Source organism: Amaranthus tricolor, chromosome 14 (assembly GCF_026212465.1).
Source record: "Amaranthus tricolor cultivar Red isolate AtriRed21 chromosome 14, ASM2621246v1, whole genome shotgun sequence".
Taxonomy (NCBI): domain Eukaryota; kingdom Viridiplantae; phylum Streptophyta; class Magnoliopsida; order Caryophyllales; family Amaranthaceae; genus Amaranthus; species Amaranthus tricolor.
This window is the reverse complement of record NC_080060.1, coordinates 13,635,252-13,653,839: the sequence shown is the minus strand read 5'-3', so window position 1 is coordinate 13,653,839 and position 18,588 is coordinate 13,635,252. Positions and strand designations below refer to the sequence as shown.

The window sequence follows — 18,588 nt, the reverse complement described above, 5'->3', positions numbered from 1 at the left end:
TGCAAACTATAACTTTCAACTTACGAGTTTTTGCAAATTACAATTTCAATATGGATTATTTTGGGGAATTACAACCAACAAATTATTAAAGTTTACACCATTCATGCCAAGCCACCGGATTCCAACTAATTAACCTCATAATGACCACTGATCATTCCGAATTACATTTGACTTTCAATTTTTTGTAATGGGATAAAAAGTTGGAAAAACTTCCCATAATCCTTTATAAAATCAAAGGTAATTAATTAGGAATGATCAATGGTCATTATGAGGTTAATTAGCCAAAATTCGGTAACTTAGCCTGAATGATGTGGACTTTAATATTTTGGTGGTTGTTATTCGCGAAAAAAAAAACATTGAGGGTGTTATTCGCAACATATTCTTTAATGAAAAAATTGACATTAATAATCAAACTTTTCATCCATCTGCTATGAATAATCTCATAATTGGATTTTTTTTCCTAATAATCTAACATTTGCCATACATCTGCCCACAACATACCATATTACTAATAATAGGTAATAATATCTTTCAAAAAAATAATAGGTAATAATAAGATATACTACCGACAAACCAAGACAAATATTGGATTATTCGCAACAAACTACGAGTTAATGTTGAATTATTAGAAAATAATCTAAGGGTGAGATTATTCACAACATATGAGCAAAACTTAAATTATTATTTTTTAACTTAGCCAAATAAACATAAGTGACTTTTGACTTGTTTTTAACATATATCTTTTAAAAAGAATTTCTAATTTATATTAAATTTATATAGTTATCTATTTTAATATTAATTAAATATTTGTCATTTTAATTTGTAAATTAGAGTATATATTTAGAAAAAATTATTTTAATGAGTAATAACATCATTCATTATTTTCATTATTGCGTTGCGCATATCAACAGTGACATTCATTTTTCGATAAAAATATTAACACCGATAAAAACAATAATTTTAACAGTGCTAATGATTTTTTTTAAAATGTGGATGTTGCAATTACCCTTATGAAGCTTATAATTCAAAAATAATGTCAAAATGAATACTCATATGCTGATTTTTTAGACACGTAAACCATAAAATATATCTAATGATGTTATACTAGAGCTAAAAATATTTTAACAAAAAAGATTTTAACATCATTTTTATTAGATGTCTAGTTTGTAAATTCGATGAAGATGATTATTTATACATTGAATTTCTTAACACGAAAATCAAGAAGATATTCAACAATGTTTATATGATTACTAGTTTTTTTGAATAAGAACATCACAATTTAAATTCTCATACACCAATTCTCCTACATAAAAATTGAGAAGATATTTAACGTAGCTTTAACCCTTTATAACAAATTTTTAAGAAAATTACAAAATTAATATTAATATAGTTAAGTATACAATTTATTACAAGAACAATTATCAAATCTTAACTTAAATTATTTATGTGATAAACATTTGGCAATTTATTATTATTTATTTCTAGATATATGAACAACCATAAGTATGTACATTAATTTCATTTTTTTTTAATAATAATTCGCTTAAATCATTAAAGGTTGGATTTATCTTTAACTGAGCACCTCCTAAACATAGAGTAACCAATTTTTGCTTAATTTATTAGATATATAATCAATTGCCAAATGTAGTAAATTACATATGCGATGTAAAATTGAAAAATATAATATGTATAATCAATTTTACGCATTAATCTCACTATTCATGCACAATCGTATATTTATTACATCTAATAACAACCTATATCATGAAATCTGTAATTTTATTTTATGTTGATATCTAAAACAAGTAATATATCAAAGATAAATGTAAAAAAAAAAAAAAAAAAAAAAAAAAAAAAAAAAAAAAAAACCTTTTAAATAAATTTATAGAGCCACATATAAAAAACTTTTATCTTCAAATTAAATTTCTTCACTAATAGTTGTCCCTTAATCATAGGAGAGAAAGGATCAAAGTGTAAGAATGTGACATTTTAAAATACTTTTTGAGGTGGTGGCTTGGATGTTTTATATCTCTTGTTCATGTAATTGGACTTAATGCAAAATTAATGGGTGAGGTGTAGAATAGAAAAGTCCATAGTCAACCAGGATAAATTCAATAATATTCCATAACCCATCTCACAATCTGGTCCATTATGGCTATTAAAAAACTCACTTACAATTTCTCAATGACACAAATTTTTTTTTTTTCAATAAAGTATTATACTGAAAGGTAAAGTTGTTCAAAATAAAAATCCCGATTTGATATATATTCAATCTAATAATTGAATCTAACTTTAAACGCACTTTAACAATAAATTTAAAATTATGTAAACTTCCTATGAGCCAAAAAAAAAACACCTCAAAATATTCAAAATATAAGTTTAATAGTATGTAATTGAAAATATTTAATATTTATTATTATTTAACAGAATAAATCAAAATGAAAGCTAATGGAAAGCTGAAAGCCTTCAACATTTACTTCATATACAATACTACAACAACAACAGAACAGCAAACAAAGAAAAAAAAAAGTTTTTTTTTTACAAATACACAAACTCCATTTTCAACCTCCTTTCCTATTCTCTTCTTATTGTTCTTCTTCTCTTTGTTCTTCATTAAATAGATTCCTTTCTTTTGGGTTTTTTGGGGTTTGATTTTACAGATTTCATCTTTTAAAACCCAATCTTTTAAAGTTTTGTAACATTTAGTTCATGATTTATGATTTATAAAAATCATTCACTTTTTAAATACTAAAAATTGATTCCGGGTTTGTCTGAATTTTAATTCTCTTACCTAAATTTCATCTGGGGTTTTGTCAAAACTGACCACCTTTTAGTGTTTAAGGTGAAGAGAATAAATTATTTTTTATTTGAATTATTTTTGGTAAAAAAATTATAATAAATTTTTTTGGGTTTCCCAGAAATTAACTTCCATTTGTGTATATTTGTAAAATTTGTAAAAAAATTGTAAAAAGGGGAAGGACATGGGCAAGCAAGGACCTTGCTATCACTGTGGTGTTACAAGTGAGTTTTTGTATCTTAATTGTGTTGTTGAATAAATTTAAACAAAAATGAATAAGAAGAGTAAGGAAATGAAATTGTTGATTTCTTCAGTTTCAACAATTCTTTCCTTTATGTTTGTCCAAAACGATACTTTGGGAAATTTGACTTTTTTTTTTGGTAGATTTATTACAAGTCTTAGCTGGGACTAAACTGGGTAATCTTATGAATGATGAATGTGTTGTGGGTTATGGTTGCTATGTATTGTCCTTAAATTATTTAATAAGATTGAAGAAGGGTCATAGAATTCCAGGTTGCTTCAATTCTTAGGGTACCTAAATGAATTGGAATTCCTAGTTTTATCCTAATATCCTTTGATGATGGCTTGACTCTACAAGTATATATGCATCTCAAACTAACATATGATTTTCCTTTTCAATGCCTCATTTTCTAGCTGCTTTTATAAGTTCTAAGTCACAATGTATGGATCACTACAAGAAGTTCTTTACATTGGTGTTTCTTTGATCATATTTTGCCTTTGTGTTGTTACTCCTAATTAATTAATAGTTCAAACTTCAAAGCTATTACTATCAAACAATGAGCTGATTTTTTGCTAGGATCAATTTTATTGATGCATTTGCTTCTATTGGTGTCTTTTAAAACTGAATTAGCAGTTGTTGGAGTGTAGTGCCACATGATTAGCTAATTTACTCACGAATTGCGAATTGGAAAAAGCGAATTATGGTCGGTTTTGGGCTATTCTTGGGCAAATTTGAGCGAATCACGAATTCAAAAGGCGAATTAGCTAGCGAATTATGTTACATTGGTGGAGTGTTTATCTTCCACCCAATCACATTTTCTGTTATGAGTATTTGTGCAATTCTTTAGGGTAAAATTTTGGGGTCTTTCTTCATCTCTTGTTAATGCAATTGTAGTATCGAGTACCAAAGACTATCCCATCTTTGCTAATGATACTAAGCTTTTGGCTGCTTGATCATAGGCCTTCATAGTCTCAAGTTTAGTACCCCTAGTGAAGTCAAGGCTTGAATGAATGCAACATTATACATTTTGAGAAGCAAAAAGACTGTCATGAAGCTTCAAAGTTTGCTAGATCACTAATCTTTGACATTTCTCCTTAGGAATATAGTCATTGCCTTGTTATTTGATTGATAGATAGAACTTATTTTAGGTGTTTCAGATCTACACACTTCGACCTAGACAGCACTCCATGGTTGCCATGGCCCATGACCATTGTTTTTCAGACTTGCTTGGTTTATCATGTTGTGATGCTTTGAGCTTCCGGTTCTCAAATTTTTTATCATAGATATCATTTTGCCTTGCGAACCGATATGTGAGGATGAAAGTGTCAACTATTAACTATCAACTAAGCACCTATGAATCGGTAAATGCTGCAGAATTTCGCTTCGAGTTTAATGTACATTCTTCGACTAAATCTGTATATTTCAACCATGGCACTGGTTAACCTATCTTATGATGGTAACTTTGACATCTTTCTTATTTTTGAGGTGTCTCATATATTGATTTCTGCCTATTGGATTAATCTGTCTTGATTTATGCCTTTTCAAACAATTGTTATAACCCTGTGTGGCTGATGCAAAACACTTAAGACTGCCATGACCTAGTGTCAATAGGTTGTTTAAACAATAAAAAAGATAAACATTATTATTAAAGTAGTGGCTTGTATGTGAGATTTGTTTTCCGTTGAGTTATGGGTTCTTTGATTTGTCTTTGAATTATGTAAAGCTAATTTGTTGGTGAACTCTAGCTTTGAGATATTGGGATTTTGAAAGCTTTGAAGCATTGTGAGAATGAACTTTATTGATAGACAATCTTCGTTTCCTTTATATAGTATACAAAGATGATTAATGTTGGACAATTTAATTGGTAGTGATTAGTGAATCCTTCTGCTAGGAATCTGAATTTTGGTTATTGGCTTCTTAAGCCATTCTTGAAATTTAGAGTCAATGATAAAGTTTTGACATGAAATTATTCATCACAGGCACTCCACTTTGGCGCAATGGTCCCCCTGAAAAGCCTGTTCTCTGCAATGCGTGTGGATCACGATGGAGGACAAAGGGAACTCTTGCAAATTACACCCCTCTGCATGCCAGAATTGATCCTGATGATTATGAGGACCATAAGTTGGCCAGAGTGAAGACCATTTCTCTTAAGAAAGAGGACGATAAGTTAAGCAAAAGGAAAATGAATTTTGAAAATATGATAGATGGAGGGTTCAACCCTGATCACAGCCAGGGATTTACGAAAAATATTGATGAGGATACCAGTAATAGATCAAGTTCAGGCTCTGCCATATCAAATTCTGATAGCTGTGCTCAGTTTGGCAGTGCAGATGCTAGTGAATTGACAGGTTAGAGACTTACCTGCATTGTAGAATTGGTTTAAGGAGAGGATGATGTTAAACTATAGGCGTATTTAATGAACCTTATTGCATGTTGGTTCGAGAGAAGTACTAGATGATAAGTTATTTATGATACCAGCGAACAATATGATTACCTGTGGAATACGAGGATGCTATTTCCATGATTGGGATGGGTTAGTGCTAAAATTTATTCTCAAAGCTGCATGCTATAATGAACATCTAGTGAAAAATGTTGGTACGACATTGATGCTGTGCTCTGTAGTTTATATAGTCCATGTTTTGTGTGTGTAGATTACTGAGTAATAGTACGTGATTCGCATGTAAATCATCATTATTCAATTATAATGAACTTGGAGAGAAAACCGCTATATAATCTGTCGTTGAACAGTCACAGCACTTTATACATTAAGTGATGGAATCTTTATGAATCTAACTCTTAAACATGATGTCCATATATGACTTGTATATATTAGTCTTACTTTTTTCCATTTTCAGGTCCAGCACAATCCATTGTGTGGGATGCGCTGGTTCCGTCAAGGAAAAGAACGTGTGTAGTTCGTACTAAGCAATCTCCCATAGAGAAGCTGACAAGGGACCTACGTACCATCTTACGTGAACAGGCTTCTCACCTTTCAGTTTCCTCTGAGGAATTGCTTTATGAGAATGAGGCCCCGATGGTATCGGTTGAAATAGGTCATGGCAGTGTTCTTATTAGACACCCAAGCTCTATAGCTCGAGAAGAGGAATCTGAAGCTAGTTCCATTTCAGTTGATAATAAATTTTGCAGAACAGATGAAGGCTACTCAAATCCTGTTTCTATGCTGAAGGTTAATGACAGTAAGAGTGTGATTAATGCCTGCTCGGGAGTGGAAAAGGCTAAGAAGCTAAATGGCCATTTAATACAACTGCCACAAGTCAAGAGGTAATTTTTCGGCACATGAGATACCTTGACCTAGCTGAATTCATGATTTTTTTTTTGGCTTGTTTTACTTAAAGGGTGCAAGCAGTGTATGTGTGTGATGTTCCTTAATTGTTTCCTGAGTGCTCGAAGCTTTGTTTTTATCAAAAAAAGATATATTATCTTATGTAACCTTGCACAGATTCAAGTACCGGTGTTGGAACAATATTTAATTTTTATGTAAAGTGATTTGATAAATTTTGATTTGTCTTACATGGAAACATGAAGGATAGCAAGTGCAATTGCTTGTGTAATCAAAATACATGGTAAAAGATAAGATGACAAAATAGTTGTGTTCGACTGCACAAGACCGCGTCCAAAATGTGCCCCGTCACAGTAAAGTCACATGTTCAGTGTTGAATGAGCTTTGACATGTCCACTGTTTTATGTATTGCAGGGAAAAATACAATCATGAGAAGTATCAAATTTTGTGGAATCACTATTCTCCTCTGATCCACATTGACTTGAGTGTGAGTTTCATTCTTTATTCTAATTTTACTCGGAAGTTTGTCTTCTTACACCTACAATCCGGTTAAGAATCCTGATCTCGGATCAGAGCATCTATGAACTCAGCTTGTTGCAAATTTCATTGTCATGCCAGGAATTAATTTTGCTCAACCCATGAGCTGATATAATGATGCTTTCTAAGGTATTTGAAATGTGGATTATTGTGTTGGCTGCAGGAAATTATCAATGCTGATATATTCTGTGGTCACTTTACGGATGAGGAACAACAGGATTTGCTCAAGTATCTTCCAACTATTGATACTTCCACAGTATCTGATAGGTTAGTGCTGCCTGTTTGATGATTTATGCACCTTTTCAAGACAATTATAACATCTCGCAGACTTCGCACTTTAAACATCAGGGAATTTATCTGTGAATATTACGTTTTCTTGTTTGTGCAGTCTCGGAAGCATGTTTACCAGCATGCATTTCAAGGAGAACCTATCTTCCTTCCAGCAGCTGCTTGCAGATGGGGTGTTTGATAGTTATTTTTCTGGAGTACAAGCTGAAGACTGTGAGGTCTTTAAGAGACTTGCATTAACCAATATGGCTAAGTGCAAATGGGTGGAATATTACAATATGCTTAAGGTTTACTTTTCTATTGCTCAGGAGTTTCATGTGTAGTTCACCACTTTATATGAACACATGCATGACGCATATTGGTTTGACTGTAGGAGAAGAAAACTAAAGAGAGTAGCGGAGAATCTACCCGCATATCCGAAGCGAAATCTGGCTTTTCTGGTAACCTTTTCAATGCTAAAAGATCACAAGATAGCCAAAATCATCTTTGGCAAGGTTGGTTTGGTTTCTTTCTTTTTGAAAGTTTTTCATACTTAAGTCGCCGATTAGATCTTTGTTTAGAAATATTTACGACTTACCAAAATAAGGCGTGAAGTCTGCAGTTGAGATGGAAACAATAACGACCAAATCGATAGGTTGTGGTAAATGGTATAATTTGGTAATGAATTCTTACATAATTTTGTTCGTAAATTCTCATTCTCTTTCCATTTAGGACTTGAACGGTCTATAAGGTAAAAACAAGGCCGGTTGCATCACATTCGCCGCATTGTAAAGGTTTTCAAAACAGACGAGTCGATGTTTACCGTGTTGCAAAGGTTAAAAAAAACCATGTTTTGGGCCATATCAAGGGATATCTTATGATTCGATTGATATCTACGCGCTACGTTAACCGCATCACTCACGTTACAGCATCACCATTCCATTACCGCAATTGCATCCGTTATCGCATTTTTACACTATGGTCTATCCCCGATCGCCTCTTCTTTATAAAATTCTGTATCTGCTTCTATTATCTCTTTAGATGAAGTTTTGAGTGGTCGTTAATTGTGTGGAGAAAATACATGTTTGGAGACGGATTTCCGTTACTACAGACTTCACCTTGTGATTCTCTTTACAACATTACACAAGTATTTGTTGCCCTTATAACTACCTATTGCTGCATCAACTGTGCCGTTATGGAGTTCTTTTTCTACTCTCCCTTAATTTCATCTGGAAAACCCATCTCAGAATGTTGGTTCTTAGTCACTTTTAAATGCATAGGGACACATGACACTTCAATTTGGACAAAAATCTTTGAAATGTTTCATGAAATATCCAAGGCCAACACTTGGGCATGCATTCGTATCTGCCATGAATACCCAAGTCCTCGTAACATGGGACCCATGCATATTTTTCTTAGAATAAATCTTCTTGCTGATTGGCTTTGATTTCTTGGCTAGTATGCAGTCATTAATACCCAAGTCTTAGTATGTGTTGCTTGAATGACTCCACAAAATCTTTACTTATCAAGCATTTTAGTAGTTTGTTGATTGTAGTATACATGCGTAAATAATTTTCCATTATTAATACCCAAGTCTTGGTATGTGTTGATTGAAGTATTTTTGGTTTATTGTGTTACCCCTTTTCCAATCCCCAACTGTTATACTTTGTTGATTTATGGAAAAGGGAATATAAACGAATTGCCTTTGTCATTCTAGAAAATGTTGAATTCTAAGAGGACATCATTTGTGTTGAATTTTGTCACGATGAGCTTTACTATTTAGCATTTTAGGCAAACTAAGCCGATGGTTTCTTCCTTCGGTTATTGTGAATGAGAAGGGGCATGCCTCAATAATTTTTTTGCTCCATATCTTAGGCACTATCTAAATATCTTTACACTGACAGTCTCTTTTCGTTTTGTCTTTAGAAACAAAAAGTGTAACGAGAAACCCCAAAAGTAAGCAGCTCTTGCAGAATGAAGGTTCATGCTTTACTCAAACACCAAGAAGCCTGTTCACATTTCCGAAAAACGGTAGTTTTCTCAAGCTTGAATCCTACCAATTTGAAGATGAGAGCTCTGATCAGGATCTACTGCTCGATGTTCCATCCAATGGATCCTTTCCGCAGGCTGAGGCTGAGCTCTTCTGCCCTGCGTCTAGTTTTGTATCTCAACAAGCTAGTGTAAGTAGTAGTTCTATACACCTATCTCATCTCCACCCCTGACAAGTACCAAGCAAATGTTTCGACCCACAAACAGTGTACAATGACATCCAAATCCACCGAACAAATTTTCTTTGGATGCTGTTTAATAGTTTTGTATAATCCCGTCTCCCGCCCCCAACGCTGCGTATTTTGAACATGGATGGCAATGGGAGTATGTGGGTTGCTATTTTTGTATAGGTTGATGATGATAGCATGTAGCATATGTAGCCATAATGCAGAAGAGATGGTAAGATTTTGGGGGTACTTTAAACAGCTTATTTTCTGGTAGATTGACATATGATACCCTTATCGGGTGAACTATGTTATGGAGGAAGTACATAGCTTCCCAAATAGTGATAAAGACGGAAATGAGCAACGGTCATCCTCATTCATATACAAGCATGGAGAGTTACTAATGTTTTGTAGTTAGATACTATGATGATGTCCTTAGGGTTAAGGAATCAACTCAACTAAATGCTTAAGCTGATGGTTGAGGCCTCAGGATATCTTATGTATATTAACACGTCTCTTCACACGAGAGTCCATTGGGCTAGAAGTGTGTATACAAAACAAGCGCTTCTCATAGCTGGTGATTATTATTCCACTTTAAATGAGGGATGATTGAGATTTGAACCCATGGCTTTTTGTTACATGTTGGCTTTGCTACCATGTGAAAGAACTAACTCAACCAAAAGGTTAAGCATATGGTTGAGGTCCCATGATATGTTATATACTCTAACAGTCAGATTTATTTTTGTTTGTCTTAAAACCGTGTAGCATGACTTGGTCATATTTTCACTAGTAGTCACCAAGTAGTCATTGAGCATGTCTAATTATCAAACATCATATTCCCCATGTTTTGGTTAACCCTATTCATTCCTTTGTTTTATTCAAGGCTTGGCCATCCTTAAGAGTTAAGATAGGTCTCAATGTCAAAGATAAAGAAAAAGTCACATTAGTGATGGAAGCCCATAATCTTAAGTTGGGGAGGATTTGGAATGACATGTTCTCATGTGCTACTTAGTCAAAAATTAAGATAATTACTACATTTAATCAAGGAAAGAACCATTGACCATGTAAAGTTGACATAGAAACTTCTGAAAGCAACAAGAACATGGAACCCAAAAAGAAGTGAACACCAGATAAGGTTAATTTGTGTACTAAAAAACCCATCTCTTATCTTCATTAGTGGGTAAAGCCAAAACAGCATATAAGAAACATCATTTTCTTAGCACCAAAAACAAGTGGGTAAGTCCTAACTTTATTGCAATTTTAGTAATGAAGCTTACGATTCGGTCTCACTAGATTAATTAAAGAATTATTTTGAATATTAAAATACGGTTTATTAAATTTCAGTCTCTTTGTATGGACCTGTTTTATATTAAGACAGTCTCATACAAGATTTGCTCTTATACTTTAGGTTATAACAAAATATTTACATTTTTAAAGGGTATATTTGAATAAACATACTAGATTAAGATAAATAGTAAACTCACCAACTTTATGAATAAAAAAAGCTTCCGTTTTAAGTCCAAATTTAGCTCCAAGATTTAATCATCAACACTTCTACAAACGGCTCACCTCAACCTTTGCTGCAACCTTGATCGAGGATGGGGATCTTCATTCTGCTAAGAGTCTTGACAGAGATTGCCCTTAGTTTTGATCGGAACTTATGTGCTATGAAGTTAGAAGGTGGGTCTCAAAGTCTTGGGCGAGACCGACTTAATCTCATTTGAGATTATGAGGTCTGGGGCAAGATGGTTTCAAATTCGGTCGAATCTTACGTTTGTGTAAGGTAATAACTTTTTGGTGTCTAGTGTCGGGCAAGACTTGCGCTAAATCTTGGTCCAGACTTTGGAGTCTCGATTGAGACTTACCAATTCTCGGTCAAAAATGGTAGCAGTAGTGCAAAATTAGAAACAACGGTTATGTTAATTGTGTTCGTGACTCTAATTATACTTTTTAAAGGTCGGTTGATATATAAACACCTCTAATACTTTGAGGTTTAAGGTTAAGAAGAGAGGAATAAATCAATAGAGCTTCTCTCGATTCTCTTGCCTTGTCATTTCCTTGTTTTCAATCACTATCTTCTCCATCATTCTCACTTCTCAGCACTGCTTTCACCATGATCATTCCTTTTTCTTTTCAACATTACAATTTTCCCTTTTTCATTTTTCTTTTTAATAAATTAGTTATTAGACTTATACAAAACCACGCCCACATAAGGGAAGAGTGGGTTATACATAAATCTGATGAGTACCATCTAAAGATCAATTATATTAAAAGAAGTAACCCATCAAATATATACATATATATATATATAAATATATTAGTCGATCACTCTCTAATTCTTTATTTTAAAACACCTCCATTTCCAAACAAATCTCCACCTTCTTTCCTGCCCACTCGAACCTCCTCTCACCTTCGATATGAACTTCATCTTCACCAACCTCAGAATCCAATTAAAATTCTCAAAATCCGGCACTGTTAAATTCTCAATCTCCAAGTTCATCTCCACCTTCAATTAAAATTTTTCTACTGCAATGAATTGCGTAATTATTATCAGGTTTCTTCAATTGAGGCTCAATTTTACTCTTTCCCCCAATCAATTTCTCCGATTTCCTCTCTGCTGGTACTTCTTCACTCAAAAGACATTTCTCTCTCGCCTCAAACCCTAATTTCTTAGCTCTCGCACAATCCGCATCAACGGCTATTGATTCACCTCCACTTCTTCCACCAGATTCATCTACATCATCCAATTACCGTCGAGATACGCAGATATACAACGTCAAGAAAAGTTTCTTGTTTTCACGCGAATGATATATGAGAGAGAAGCTCTATGACGATTACTCGACAGTTTCCAATAATCCAAGAAAGTGGATCTTGCTTATCATCCGCCATTGCTTAAAATTTGAAGCTTTTTCGAGAGAGAAAATTTTGGAATTTTATTGATTTTGGGAAGGGAATTTAAATTTTTTGTAGTAAGGATTTTTGTATTTGTTGCAATCAGGTGTTTTTCCCGCGCTTATAAACAGACTAGAGAGTGGGTCCCTTTTACCCTGAATTTAGTTAGTTAAATGATAAGTTGGGCTTGCTTGAATAGTACAACTTGAAACAAATAAGCAAAATATATATATATATATATATATATATATATATATATATATATATATATATATATATATATATATATATATATATATATATATATATATATATATATATATATATAATTCTTATAATATGTAATTTTTTGAAAATATTTTTCAAAGCGAATATTTTTTTCTCATCGCACAGGTTCGGGGTTGTTCGCTGTTACTAACAGCGAATAAAAAAGTTTGGTCAAAAAAGTCAAGGTATTTGTTCGCTGTTAGTAACAGCGAACAAAGATTTTGACCAAGCTTATTTGTTCGTTGTTATTAACAGCGAATAATTACAACTCTAATTTTACTTGTAAAATTAACCTATAAATTAGCCTTGTAAAATTGACATGACCCACAAAAATAGTAATTAAAATTGGGACAAGCAAGTGGAATTAGAGTTGTAATTGTTCGTTGTTGATAACAGCGAACAAAAAAGTTTGGTCAAAATCTTTGTTCGCTGTTATTGACAGCGAACAAAGACCTTTACTTTTTTGACTAAGCTTCTTTGTTCGCTATTAGTAATAGCGAACAACCCCGAACCTGTGCTATGGGGAAAAAAAGGCTTACTTTGGGAAATATTTTCAAAAGTTGCTTATTATACGACTTTTTTATATCTTTTTGCTTATTTGTTTTAAATTTTCACAAGCCTAGCATCGAAGCCCAAGAGAACGGTCCAGGTGGAAATGGTCCCTTTTACCCTGAATTTAGTGAAAATTTGAAACAAATAAGCAATTATAAAAAAAAAATTGAGTTTCGGGTAAACTTAATTTCAAAGATAAGCGTCTCCATGTCCGAGCCTTAGATCATGTATGTTCGCAGTTACTAACAGCAATCAAAAAATTGGTCAAAAAAGTCAAAATTATTTATTCACAGTTAATAACTGCGAACAAAAGGGAGACAATGTCATAATATTAGAGGGGACAAAAGTCAAAATTGATTGTTTGCATTTAGTAACTGCGAAAAAACGTGATTTTCATTTTTTTGTCCTTTCTAACATTATAACACTGTCTCCCTTCTAACATTATGACACAAATAGGATAAACACATAATTTTCAAGTTATAATTCGGTCCGAATTCAACCAGTTTTGTTCTGGACGATCGGTCCAGTCTAATTTTACACACCCCTAGATGAGATAAAAAGAAAGTAATATTTCATTGTCCAAAAATAGCAATAAATTAAAATGAGTGTGATAGCAAATAATGCTAAATAAGTAGGAAGAACGGGTAATTTATTACCATTTTTCTCCTTTCCTTGATTTGCACAAAACGTATACTTGAAATTAATTTCATAGGACAAGGAATACTTTATAATTCACTATTAGAAAAACACAAAAATTAGATAATTAAAATTATACAAATATTAAATTTAAAAATACTACCCGCAATTTACATCTGTCCCACTAATATTTTTTTAAAAATTGAATGTCTTTTTCAAGTTTTATATTAAGATATTAATACAAATAATCTATTATTTTTTAATATCTTGCCTTTTAAGTTTCATATCAAGATGTTTATACAAACAATCAATAGTAAAAGTATAATAAAATGTATGTATAAAATCAACTTTATCTTATTTGGTCAAATAAATATAGCAATCAACCAATTTGATTATTCCATATGGTAAATCTTTTGTAGAATGCCGCATGGAATTTTCCAATCCTTTTGGTTAATTGTATGATGTTAGGATCATGTTCTTGTTTGTTATAAAAATGTATCAGTATGTGTAAATGATTAAGAAAATTATATAAAAAAAGATCGTTCATGACAAATTTTAGATTAACTATCTTTCGATTTTCTGTTTAGACACTTTAACGATAGAATTTGCATACAAAATATATATGAGAAATATAAGTTGTACATATGTGTTCATGGTTGTGTGATTCCAGGTATTCATTAAGTTTGATAAAAGGAAACCTAAAGAGAAAGAAAAATAAATAAATAAATACACACATATACGTGTGTGTGCTGTGAAATTCGAGTAAATAATTTTTATGATTTTGTTTTATTTTGATTATTTATGATTTTCTATATATATAATATTTGTGTTAATCGGATGAAACGTGTATATGTTGCGTTACAATTTTTATGTCGTTGTAGTGGATTTGAGATTTGATGAGTTAGTTATAAGATTTAGAAAAAAGAATAAAACAACAAAAAAATTCTGGACAGAATGTTTCTGTCTCGGAACGTGTATCACTAGCCTCATGGATACGTGTGCGTTTTTTTTATCGTTTCAAGTCCAATTGAATTAAAAATTGCTTTAACGATTAAATTAATTAAATTAGTAAATATACATTAAATATCATAAAATTTGGTACCTTGGTGAAGTAGAATTTTCTGTTTGGAGTGCTTAATCTGGCCAAAAATGCCATTTAAGTTACTGCTTGTTTTGGTCCTTTTTGTGCATTGACTTCAAATGATTAATTCATTGTGATTTGTTATGGATTAGTGAGCAGTAATAGTATGAAACAATGTGTGTGTATGTGCGCGTTTTAATACGTGGATTTGGGGTGTTTAATTGTTGATAGGATCTCAATTTATAAGGGGATCACTAGTTGATTCGTACTTGGAGTGTCTTGTGTGGTGAATCGTGCTAACAAGGTGTATATAGATCAACCTTATGGTTTTGAAAATGAAAAGTTTTCAGATCAATTTTTATCTTGGAGAAAGTTGTTTACGGATTAAAGCAAGCTACTAGAGCTTGGTATGAAAGCTTTTCTAACTTTTTATGGAAAATGATTTTAAAGAGGTTTGATTGACAAGACACTCTTCATTAAGACTCAAGGTCGTGATATGCTAATTGTTCCAGTTTATGTTGTTAATGTGTTATTTGGTGCTACTAACGTTTCTCTTAGCAGGGAATTTCATGATATTATGAGTAAAGAGACCTTCTAAACAAGTATAATCTGGATCAATCCAAGCCCTCAAAGACTCCCATGAATTCTATATGCTTACTTGATCAAGACCTTGACAGTAAGTCTGTAGATCAAAAGTTTTATCGAGGTATGACCGGCTCATTACTATATTTAACAGCTAGCAAACCTAATAATTTGTTTAGTGTATGTGCATGTTTTCAAGTTAATTCTGTAACAGACTCAAAATCCTTAATCTTAATCTTCAGATTAATTATTCCAAATATTCAATTCAAGTTCCAAATTTTTTGATTATCCAACTCAAACCATCTTTAGTTCCTAAACTTTTTTCCATTTTCTTTCAAATATTAAACTTTGAATATTATTTTCTTTATAATTATTTTTTTATAAATACTAAAATATTATTATGTTATATATTTTACATTGCAAAAATATTTTTTTATTATATATTACGGTATTGTTAAAAGTTTTGTTTTAATTTCCTTTTCTTAAACTAACTTTTCTACTTATTATTTTAACCTTATAACTTTGATTAAATTATTTTATACCTAAAAATTAGCCATATTTTATTATTAACTTTAACTATAGTTTTAAGCAAAATTTTCTAAGTAAACTATCATATTTTCATAATCAAACCTTAATCAAATTTGCCCATTATTCTAAAGCATATTTACTTGTACAAACTAGAACAACAATTTGATGAACCAAAATTCTTTTTTGTTTAACCCATGATGTTTATTACTCATACAAGTTACTACCATTTTCTTACAAGTTAACCTTCTTCTACACTCCAATCTCTTACATACCCACTTACAGTGCACCTTCACTTATACACTCTAAATCACTTACACATGTTAACCTTTTTTCATACTCTTAAAACTCTTTTTCATTCAATCTTATGAACTAGAAATTGCTCAAAATCCATTATAAATACCCCCTTAGTCATGAGATCACTTACACCATCATCATCAAATTTTTCTAACATTTTTTCTTATATTTTCACTTCATTAAAGTCTTACTAACTTAATACGTTTATTATTAGTTGAAGAAATTCAAGAAGATGAAACTTAAAACACTCTTTATGTAATTACATCATTTTAGGGTGATTACTTTGGATACTTAGAGGATAAATATTTTTAGAGTTGGGTACTTATTTTGGGAGGTTGAAAGTAGTAGCATTTAGAGCTTGTGGCTCGGAACTTGGAGTATTTATTTTGGAGCACTACTTGGAGGATCTTATTTTCTTATTTTTCTCAATTAGTACTTAATACTAATTCATGTGGAAGTATGGTATAACTTCTTATCCTATTCTTTATGTGGAATTTTACATTATATTTACTTTATAATATGCAAAGTATGAAATATGTTGAGTATGTTTAAGTAGAAAGTTAGATTAATGAAATTATGATTAAGATTATATTAAGTATGTTTATGCTAAAAGTATTTTTGGTATGTTAATTTATTAATCTTTAAACAAGTTTAGGAAGTTGGGTGTAAAATTTTATTTTAGTGATATTAAGTATAATTTATGTTATAAACTAGTATGTTAGTATGTTTATGTGTTATGTGTTACATTAGAAAAGTTATTATATTAAAGAATTTTATGTTAGAATCTTTGTTAGTATGTTTATGTTAAGCCTTGAAACTAGTTTATAAGGTAATATGTTATTTTATGAACGTATTTTTTTTTTATTAATTATAGTTATACTATAATGTTGTTATTTTACTTTATTTTGATATTAAAGTTTATCCTTAAAATTATAGTAAATTTCTAAGTTATTGTGTAAGTTTCTATTTTTTTAAGTGGTTATGCAAATTATTTAAATCTAGGATTTACTATGATAAGTTAAGTTGTTTTTAAGTGAAAAAGGCTCCAAAATATTCATAGGCCATTCAACTACTATCATATAAAAAAAAGTTTAATTTATTATATTATTACAAGCTATTTTTGTGATAATAACAAAATAACAATTTAAAAAGATGTTTATGAGAAATTTTTATAAGTTATTAAATATTGAAGTGTTTATCTTGAATATATGAGATTTCATAATAAAAATTAACTTTTGTGATACTTAATTACTACTTAGTACAAAATATTTTATTTGCTAACTATTTGACCAAAATTTATGTAAAAAGATGTAAAAGCATTTTTAGTAAACAGTCTTAAACTATGTGTGAACTATAGATTTTTTGGTAAATTACAAGTTTTACTTGTTTTATAATTTGAAATATTGATTTTTGTGAAAATTATATGTTAGAGTTGCTTTAAAATTAGAAATATTAATTTTTGTGAAATTATAAGTTTTATTTGTTTTGTAACTAGAATGTTACTTTTTGCAAATCTAAAAAGTGTACTTGTTTTTATAAATTTGAAAATTGATTTTTTGTGAACTTGTTGAATATTAGAAACTTATCCAAAATGATGCAATTTTAAATTAAATTATCATTAGAATATTTAATTTATTGAAGAGAATAAAGTTTAATTTCTTTTAAGGTTGGAAATGTAGATTTTCAGAACTTATTTCAAGAGAAATAGGTTTTTGTAGCTACTTGTAGAAAATACTAATTTAGAGAGACTATTAATACAATATTATGTTATTCGTGTGAATTTAATGAACTATTAAAAATAAAGTTATAAATAAAATTTAATGTGTAAAAATTTAGTAATAAACGTATAAAGACATAAAGGTAAATTTAACATTATAATTTAGAATTTTATTTTACTAAAATAAAGGAAGTTACCACCTAAGTTGGTCAAATTCAAAGTCAAAGTCAACTTTAGTAATAAAAATGTGATGTACATGTGTGAATGAGTATTGATTGAATGACCCTGATAGTAAGGTAATGTAGAACCATGAATTGGCATGTAAAATCCTGACGCCCGTGTTGGCTAGCATGTAATATGCAGTGTAAGATAGGGGGTTAGCTACCAATAGCTCGAGCATAATTGTATTGGAGGGGTGACGACTCTCACCACAGTTAGGATTTAGGACTACGATCCTTACCAAACCAAACCCTTACTTAAATCAGGTGTCATGTTGTTGTGCTTGTTGATCAGTGATAAACTTGATTAGTGGTGATGCTATGATGCATGGTACAGTTATGAGTATTAACCAAATAAACTTACTTAAGTATTATTAAGATTACGAAATTGTATAAGAGATAGTAACGTACTTTTGCCAAGATTGAGAATGGTATCTTAATGAGTTAAACATATGGAACAGTAAA

The 18,588-nt window shown here is 31.0% G+C and overlaps 1 protein-coding gene across 1 annotated transcript; it reads left to right on the top strand.

Moving 5' to 3' along the window:
* Window positions 1-2,460: 2,460 nt before the first annotated feature.
* LOC130799678 (GATA transcription factor 26-like) lies at window positions 2,461-9,734 on the top strand. The gene is made up of 8 exons (XM_057662858.1): window positions 2,461-3,021; window positions 5,018-5,386; window positions 5,894-6,320; window positions 6,754-6,826; window positions 7,040-7,143; window positions 7,265-7,451; window positions 7,538-7,658; window positions 9,070-9,734. The coding sequence occupies exons 1-8, from the start codon at window positions 2,982-2,984 to the stop codon at window positions 9,363-9,365; spliced, it is 1,617 nt and encodes a 538-aa protein (XP_057518841.1). The 5' UTR covers window positions 2,461-2,981; the 3' UTR covers window positions 9,366-9,734.
* The last annotated feature ends 8,854 nt before the right edge of the window (window positions 9,735-18,588 follow it).